This window comes from Tiliqua scincoides, chromosome 5 (genome assembly GCF_035046505.1).
Source record: "Tiliqua scincoides isolate rTilSci1 chromosome 5, rTilSci1.hap2, whole genome shotgun sequence".
NCBI lineage: Eukaryota > Metazoa > Chordata > Lepidosauria > Squamata > Scincidae > Tiliqua > Tiliqua scincoides.
The window spans coordinates 115,525,694-115,535,278 of record NC_089825.1 but is presented as its reverse complement, the minus strand read 5'-3'; the positions used below and the strand labels follow the sequence as shown (position 1 = coordinate 115,535,278).

The window sequence follows — 9,585 nt, the reverse complement described above, 5'->3', positions numbered from 1 at the left end:
GAGAGACATCCTCCGTCACTGCGAACCCCTCATGGGTTTTCTACAGCCAGAAGCAAAATAAATAACCAAGTCTGGAAGTTATGATTTTAAAAAAAAATCCCAGTGTCAGTTGGAGCTGAATGAGGAGCTGTGGAAAGGCAGAGATCCATTAGTCTGATCTTCAGCAACAGCCCTTTATCGAAAGCATCTGGAGTCATTTAGTATAAGAAGGTGTGCTAACCAACCTGGCTGACTGATGGATTCTAGACATTGTGCATTGATATATCCCCAAGATGATCTGTGGATTTCTTTTGCTTCTGCTCATTCAGTGCCTCTGGCAATGTCAGTCTCATCACAAGGCACAAAGGTCTATGTGTACCATGACTGATCCTTCCCAGCTCCCGTACAAGCATTATCAGACTGGAGACCTAATCATTGGAGCAATAGTGTCTCAGTTTAACTGCCTATTTGATGAAATATCCTTCAGTGACCATCCCAGGAGGAAGCTGGTAGATGATCTTATGTAAGGAAAATGCCCCCTCCCGCAAGTAAATTCCACTCAACATACCAATATGGGCATGTACAGAACACATTCATCTTGCGTTTTTTTGAAGATGCATTCTGACTTAACAGATTTCTTTACCAAAAATGCACAACTATTTCTTATGGACTTGAGATCTTGCTTTCATTTTCCTCTTCTACATTGTTTATTCTTCCTCCATCTGTCATATGATATTATATTGTCTTTCATTTCTTATTTCCTATTCTGTCTCCATCTTCTCTCTGCATCTCCTTAGATGCGTCAATGACTTCTGCAATGACTTCTTATATAATGACAACTCTTCCCCCTCTTAACATGGTTGTGTCACTCATTTTCTGCCCTTTCTCTGTCTTAACCCATCAAGACCTTTGGTTGCAGAAACTCCATAGGAATATCTGACTATAAGAAGGTACTTAGACTCATTGTATTGATCAGATTTTTTGTACCATGGATAATACAGGGACCCATTTTAAGGACCAGGTGGTGCAAAGTTGACTGTTTTGGATTTCTGCCACTCTGAGCATTCAGTGCTTCCCACCACCATTGAAATTAAAAATACAAGTTTGTCATATTTTGAAGGGTCAGAGACTAGATGTTGAAATTCACTTTGATTAGAACCTCATCAAAAGAGGTTTGTGCTCAGCTGTGGAATATAGTGTTGTGTTTTTGCGCTTTGGTACTTACATGTGTCAGCACCAATCGATTCCTATCCAGGCCTGTATGCCTCATCTCCTTTTGTTCTTCTGATCTATGCTGGTTATTATTCACATATGTCAGTTGATCATGAGAGAGGCTCAGTAAAACACAGGCAATGCTTCAGACATTTGTTTCGGTCATTAGCTGTTTTACAGCTCTTTTGACAGGAGATAGAGAGCTAAATTTTTGAGCTATCTGGGTACTCCAGCCCACATTCCTTGGTCAGGGCAGCTGAAAGGACTCCGAGTCTCTCTCAGTAAAGTACACTGAGTTTATTGTGGAATCCATGTCACAGGACCTCAGCTAAGAGATTTATGCCACTGGAAAAAATTCCAGGTGTTCTCATATACCTGAAACTTGCCAATTCTGCAACTCGGGGTCAGAAAACCCATTGATTGCTATTGTACGTATCAAAGAACTTTGCTTTGACCTAGTCTTTAACTTTACAATTGCACAAAAGAGGATTCACAGCTTACTCATATGCCTGGAAGGGGACTTCCTACAATAAGAGCTAGAAAGTGGGAGGGGCTGACTCATTTTTAGAAAGCAATGTGCTGCTCAGATGCTTAAGTGCTACTTATCTACCTTTGTCCTCTCTCACATTATACTTCATGAAAGGTTGAACATCTATCTTATGCACAATGAAACTCTTCTTTTAGCATAATGCCAAAGAACTACCAGCATGTCCTTTCCATGGTATTTGCTATGAAGGAGATTAGTGAGAACCCTGAGATCTTGCCAAATGTCAGCCTGGGGTTCCAGATCTACGACAGTTATGTCAATGCAAGGATGACTCAGCAGAACACCCTGAAACTCCTCTCCACATCTGAAAAGCTTGTTCCTAACTTCAAATGTGAGAAGCAAAAGAAGCTGATATCTGTCATTGGGGGACACGATTCAGAAATCTCCCTACAAATGGCTACTCACCTAGGCATCTACAAGATTCCACAGGTAGAATTAATATGTTGGTTATGAAGCTTTTTTGACTCTGGTGATATTGATCCTTTTAATTTCATAACTATTGTTGAGGGACATGATTCAGAAATCTCCCTTTGGGTGGCTAATCTCGTATGTATTGTGTAAGTCTATTGTATCTACAAGGTTCCCTTTGATATAAAATTCAAAGGTTAAATTTTATAAGGTTAAGGGATTCATGGCACAATCTTTATCTGCAGATGGGCCAGTGCAAGGCCCAGAGGTGTCGTGAAAGTGCCATAAGGCACTTATGGGAGGCCGTTGCACAGGCATGCATGTTTCTGGTGCTGTGCCAGAGGAACAGTAGGTTCACGCTGGTTGTGTTGGGCCAGCACATAGGTCTGAAGGCTAGGGGAGGGCAGGAAGGAGGCATTCTGGGAGAGGAGGAGCCAGTAGGCAGGCCACAGCCAAGTGGTGAGGGGCCAAGATTTGGGACCTGTGCCAGATCCTAACCCCAGCCCCAGGCAGCCCGGAGCAGCTCCTGGCTGCGTCACCTAAACAAGTGGCACAGATCCGAGTAGCCCCATTGGGGCTACTGTGGCATTACCTGAGGTAAGGGGACTGCATTCCCCTTGCCCTGGGCTGAGTCTCAGGCCATATCTACACCGCTCTGGATACGGGGCAAGCTAGCCGGCCTCCCCCTTCTGGCGCGGGTTAGGATTGGGCTGTAAAAGCGTTAATTATTGTGAGGACCAGAACTGATCAAGTGGCAGTTATGGAGCAGTTAGTTGGCCTGAACATTTCATTATCAGGGAGTTATGACTGACCCGACTGACGGGAAAAATCCAGTCAGTCATGTCAGGCAGAGCATGGAGGGTGCTCAGTGTTGAGGAAGTGCAGTCCTGGACAGAGTGAAAGACTGATGCTTCCTGTCAGTCTGGAGACAGAGGATAGATTGCTGTCATGTCTGCAGCTCAATAAGATTTAGTTCTTCCTCTGTGAGAACCTGTCAGAGATAAAACCAAACAGGAAGCCCTTGAGAGCCTGACAGGGGCAGCCTGAGGCCGTTTCCTACAGAGTGAGGGACATTTAAAGGAGTTGTCTTCTGGTTGGATGTTGTTACTGTGCCAGTTTCCAGTAAAAGTTTTTGCTTGTTGCAACCTTTTGTTTGTGCTCATTATATCTCTTGGCTACTAATTTTTCAGCCCCAGAGCAGCATTTATGGGCAACATCTAGTATTGGTTTATTTGAAACCTTTTCCCCCCAACCCATACTGATGTTCACCTGGGCTGATTCTTTGGGCAGCACTTTACCTTGTTGTTGCTGAACATAAGAACACCCCCACTGGATCAGCCCATACACCCATCCAGCTTCCTATATCTCACAGCGGCCCACCAAATAACAAATAAATAATGTTGGCATCCTTCAGTCTCGGAAGACTGTGGTATTGTGCTCTGAATGGTAGTTCTAAAACAGTGTCTAGTGTGGTTGGAAAGGCCAATTCGGGAGTGACAATCCCTTCTACACTGAGAAGAGATGTAGTCTGTCCCTGGTCTGTCTCCCTGGGCTTTACTTAGGGCTGTGTTATAAAGTATCTTGTATCTTAACATGAAGATGAACATGAAAAGTCATGAGATGGATAGGATTGCACAGTGAGAAGTACTTTACTTCAGAATATAGCAGCGAGTTTCATCTATTGACTGGCTTAATTACACTTTAGCATAAGTTCTGCCTCGCATCATGAAAATTCAATTCTCTTTTTGCTTAGATTGCCTACTGTGTGTTAGCACCAGTGATGAATGTTAAAACCCAGCTCCCTTCCTTCTACCGCATGGTTCCCAATGAAGAACAACAGTACAGAGGGATTGCCCTTCTCCTTCAGCATTTGCAATGGACATGGGTTGGGGTCATTGCATCCGATAACGATAACGGAGAGAAATTTCTGCAGACCTTGATCCCGATGCTTTCCCAGCATAACATCTGTATAACCTCCAGTACAAAACTACCAGCTTTGTCTCAAGTCATGAAGGCAGAATCGTCAGATGGGACCATGGAAATAATAAACCCACTCATGGCCAGGGCCATTTCGCTGATCACCTCCAAAATCAACGTTTATGTTGTAAATGCAGAGCCTCAAACCACTAACTGTTTGAAATGGCTGGTGTATTTTTCTATAGTATTAGAAGGCATTTCAGAGACCTCTATAGGTAAAGTGTGGGTTATGACGGCCCAGTGGGATTTCTCATCACTGACAGTCCACAGGTACCTTGATATACAACTCTTCCATGGTGCCTTGTCTTTTGCAATTCACTCCAATAAAGTGCTGGGGTTTCCAAAATACCTTCAGAACTTATACCCACACTTGCAAACAGGAGATGATTTTCTCAGGATCTTCTGGGAAAAGGCTTTTGATTGCTCTTTTTCTGATATGAATGAAGACAAGGAGAGCAGGGATACTTGCACTGGGGTAGAAAAGTTGGACAGCCTTGCAGGAATTTTCTTTGAAATGGACATGACTGGCCAAAGTTACAGTATCTACAATGCGGTCCATACAATAGCATATGTGTTACATAAAATATATACATCTAGGCCCAAACGTAGAGCAATGATGGACAAAGGCAAACTGGCTTCTCCAAATCTACAACTTTTCAAGGTTATTTTCACTAAGAGACGAACAATCTTGCAGTAATCATGAAAGCAGTAGCCTCCAAACCCTGGCCCATGAACTGGATCCAGCGTCACAAGATTACCTGTCCAGGAGCAGCATGGCAGTGCCGGAGGCTTCTGTTTCATGTCACAGCCTCCCTTTTTTCTTAACAGAAACATGCATCAGGCAGCTGCTTCCACCCAGAAAATGGGGCGCAGAGTCTGCTGCGTCAACAGGCAGTAGAAGCAGTTGCCTGGCTTGAGTTTCTGAGAAGATAGAAAGTGTAAAGGGGAGGTTGCGATGTGGGACAGAAAGCCTCCATGACCACTGCACCTGGACTGGTAATCTTGCAATGCAGTGGTCCATGATGTGGAGACCACTGATGTAAAGTATGGTGAGATGCTGTGGATTGAACCTGGAATCTTCTGCATGCAAAATCTGTACAGTCATGGAACTATGGCCCCTCCCATGCTTGCACCATTCCTTGTGCTTTTTCCACTTAAGTTTAAGTTGTAGACAGTGGTGTGAGAAGTGCTGTGTCTGGGTCTTTAATCTGTCTCACTTGAAGTTCAACAGTGTCAGGATGGAGGCAGGTACTTTCCACATCAGAACAAAAGAATTGACTTTCTCTGTTCTGATTTTACCAGAATTGTATGAGAGAGATGTGTTGGCAACCTTCGGTCTCGGAAGACTATGGTATCGCACTCTGAATAGTGGTTCTGGAACACAGTGTCCTCTCCAGTGCGTGAAGCCTGGGTAAAGTAGATATGGAGGATAGACTGTTACCCATGCAGCAAATCCCCCCTCTCCACGTCGCTGAAATGGTCCAATGGAAAGGCAGAAGCCAATACGGTTGGTTCCAGCGGCGTCGCAGGAGTTGCCAGAACGTGACTGTGTTCAGCCATGAACTGCCTCAGGGACTCTGGCTCCTGATTTTGCCTCGGGGTTGACTCCTGAAGCCTTTTCCATAACTGGATGTAGCCACAAGGCAGTGGAGGTTTGGGATCAGAGTTTTCCTTCTCTCAGATGGGTTGCCTTCCCAGGCTAATGAGTCCCATCTACCCGGTGGCTGTTTAGTCGCCATGACAGGGATACATTACACCATAGAGATAACATTGAAAGGATCACAGAAAAGGTACGAGATTTGTTCCAGGGAGTTCCTGCTAAAAATTTTGATTCAGTCATAACTATAGTTGCGGGGAGTCTCATTCAGTGCTGTTCTAGTTCTAATTGTCAACTTCTGAGAGAGAACCTACAGCACCTTCTCAAATAGCAGCTAGGAAAACCACTTTCAGTGGGAGTATGGTATGAGGAGAAAGAGGTAGTCCCCTCCTCTGATGTGCCGTGGTCCTGACCTCACCCCTGTGTCTGAGAACTGCAATGAGGAAAATGCAGGGCCACACTTATACATGGCACATGTATACATGGCACATGTGGCACATGCCACATGCTATACATGGGCATAACATGTAGCCTGGCCTTTTGAATGAAAGATGAAATGAAATAAAACAGGTTCCCCAGTTTCTGTGGTTCACAGGATCTCCCCTTGCCTCTTGCCCTAGCTTCACCTTTTCCTGAGGAGCATTTCATTTAACAACAGTGCCGGAGACTCAGTGTCATTTGACGAGAATGGGGAACTAGCAGCTGGATTTGATATTGTGAACTGGGTTACATTCCCAAATCAGTCGTTTTCACGAGTGAAAGTAGGATGGATGGATCCACAGACGTTATTGGACCAGGAGCTCAACATTAATATAGAAGCCATCACATGGCATAGCATATTTAAGCAGGTAGGATTGGTGTATAAGATCTAAGATGGAGAGCAAAATGGGAAGTGTTCCAGTATTAATCCTTGATAAAAGCTTTACTTCCATTTTGTGAATTCCATTCAGTAGCACCCAGGATTGGTTAAGGTCCAACTGGGAACAATTGATGTGGTAAAATTTTGCTTTTCCCTTCCACAGTGATTTCTTTGTGTAATGAACTGCATGATAGCAAAGCTGTTCATTCCAAAACAGAGCAGTTTTGTGTGTAAAAGTTGAACCACTTTGCTATCGACTCTATAGCACACTTAACCACTAGACGGTGATGGATGTGCACATAACGATGAGTTCGTCTTACAACAGGGGTCAGAGAACTTAAGCCCATCATTAAGCGAAAGGCAGCTGTACCAGTAACAGACCTGCCCCTCAAAGCACCCTTGGGTGAAGGTCCATGGTGTTGCCCCCCACACACCATGCTGCCCCCCCATTCCTACCCAGTACAATGGAGCCTCACGCGGTGTTGCAGGCAACTGGAAAAACCTTCTGAGGCTTCCCATGGGGTCTTAAACAGAAATCGGAAGTACTGCTTCAGAGCATGTTGGAAGCCTCATAAGGCTTTCTGAGTGGTTTGCGATGTGATGGCTGTGATGCGATGGGTGTGATGGCTGCGATGAGTGGTCTGAGTGATGTGCCTCTCCAGGCACTGACTTGGGCTTTTGCCCCCCTGTACCCCCCAGGACCGTCACTGACCTGTACTTCATTTATTTCTGTTTATGGCCAGGTGCTCCCTCATGCTCTGTGTAATGACAACTGCCTTCCAGGTTACCGCAGGCAAAAGAAGGAGGAGCAGCCATTTTGTTGCTATGATTGCACTCCATGTCCAGAAGGGAAGTTTTCCGAGCAGAAGGGTAGGAGAAATAATGTTTATTCTTAGGATAAGTGATACATTCTATGTGATCCTTTCTTGATTGACCATTACTTCCAGGTTTGCACTCGGCAGCAGGGCAGTAATGAAGAGAACTCAGTCTTGGCCCTGTTCCCCAACACATTACGTACATTTAAGAACACAACAATCTTTTAAAATTTATTTCTTTATTTGAAATTGCTGTGTCCCACCTTTCCCTGGCTGGAAAAGTAATGTTCAAGGCACGATATATCACATTTATTTCTACCAGATCTGTGATCAAAATGGTCCCTAGGAGTCTTACAATAGAAGACAATAGAGGCAGGGAAAGTGTTACTTGTACATTAAACAAAGCCTCATTAAATGTAATGATTTCTGGAAGTCCATAGCACTGAAGGGCAAATGAAATATCAGGACAGCCACAAGTTTGGAATATGCAACATTTCAAAGAGAGGAAGTTTATATGGCAGACAGAAAGAATAAACACATTCAGTTACTTGGCCATAAGATGGAATACATAATAATGGCAGGCTGGAGATAGTGAAACAGCATTGTTTCTACCTTTCAGATATGGATGATTGTTTCCAGTGCCCAGAAGACAAATTTCCAAACAAGAATAAGGACCAATGCCTTCCCAAACATCTAAACTTCCTGTCTTACTCTGAACCTTTGGGGATCGCTTTAGCTTCATTAGCTCTCTCTTTTTCTTTGCTGACAGCTTTGGTGCTTGGCATTTTTGTTAAGAACCAGAACACTCCCATCATCATAGCCAACAATCGGGACCTCACCTACTCTCTTCTCGTCTCCCTTCTGCTCTGCTTTCTCTGCTCCTTGTTGTTCATCGGCCGGCCTCATGCAGTGACCTGCTATTTACGGCAAACACTCTTTGCTCTTGCTTTCTCAGTGGCTGTTTCTTGTGTCTTGGCCAAAACCATCACTGTGGTTCTGGCTTTTAAGGCCACCAAACCAGGAACCAGGTTGAGGAAGTGGGTGGGGAAAAGTTTGACAAAATCTATTCTTCTTGGTTGCTCTTTGATCCAAGCCAGTATTTGTACTGCCTGGTTATGTACTGCCCCTCCATTCCCAGATTTGGACATGCACTCTCTCCCTGAAGAAATCATAGTGGAATGCAACGAAAGCTCAGTCACCATGTTTTACTGTGTTCTGGGCTACCTGGGATTTCTGGCTATTGTCAGCTTAACTGTGGCTTTCCAAGCCAGGAAGTTGCCGGACAGTTTCAACGAAGCCAAGTTCATCACTTTCAGCATGTTGGTCTTTTGCAGTGTTTGGTTGTCATTTGTTCCTTCTTACCTAAGCACCAAAGGCAAGTACATGGTGGCTGTGGAGATCTTCTCCATCTTGTCCTCTTGTGCTGGGCTACTTGGTTGTATCTATGTTCCCAAATGCTACACAATTATTCTGAGACCTGAACTGAACAGCAGGGATCAACTAATTAGGAAGTATTAGTACTGCACTTAGGTGGACCCTGTAATGCAGCTTAGTAGTAGTAGTAGTTGGCAACCTTCAGTCTCGAAAGACTATGGTATCATGCTCTGAAAGGTGGTTCTGGAACAGCGTCTAGTGTGGCTGAAAAGGCCGATTCGGGAGTGACAATCCCTTCCACACTGGGAGCAAGTGCAGTCTGTCCCTGGCCTGTCTCCCTGGCTATGGGCCTTCCTTCTTTGCCTCTTAGCCTCAGACTGTTGGCCAAGTATAATGCAGCTACAGTTACATAAAGTCCTATCCAACTTTCCAGCACTGATGCAGCTGTAATGCAGCTCTAAGGTAAGGGAACAAAATATTCCCTGACCTTGAGGAGGCCTCCAGGACTGTTCTGACACTGCAGGATGCAGGACAAACCCCACTGGCATAGCAGCATTGGCACTGGAAAGTTGGATAGGATTGGGCCGTTATAAATTTGGGAGAGACTCCTTAGTTTTCTGAGCCTTTACTGTATTCTTTATAATGATGATTTTTAACTGAAAGCAATCCTAAGAAGATCTTTTATAGACCCATTGTGTCCTCTCCAGCCAATTTCATATTACCCATATAGAGACTGCATCAGGAATTTGTGACCAAGTACCACTGAAAACGTGATGATTTGGTAGGTCACCATGTTTTATTTTCAAATTGAGCATTG

At 44.4% G+C, this 9,585-nt stretch overlaps 1 protein-coding gene across 1 annotated transcript; it reads left to right on the top strand.

Annotated features, from left to right (window-relative positions):
• The first annotated feature begins 359 nt into the window (after positions 1 to 359).
• Positions 360 to 8,912, top strand: LOC136653311 (vomeronasal type-2 receptor 26-like). The gene is made up of 6 exons (XM_066630223.1): positions 360 to 502; positions 1,876 to 2,167; positions 3,900 to 4,784; positions 6,341 to 6,568; positions 7,323 to 7,449; positions 8,014 to 8,912. The coding sequence occupies exons 1-6, from the start codon at positions 360 to 362 to the stop codon at positions 8,910 to 8,912; spliced, it is 2,574 nt and encodes an 857-aa protein (XP_066486320.1).
• Positions 8,913 to 9,585: the final 673 nt, after the last annotated feature.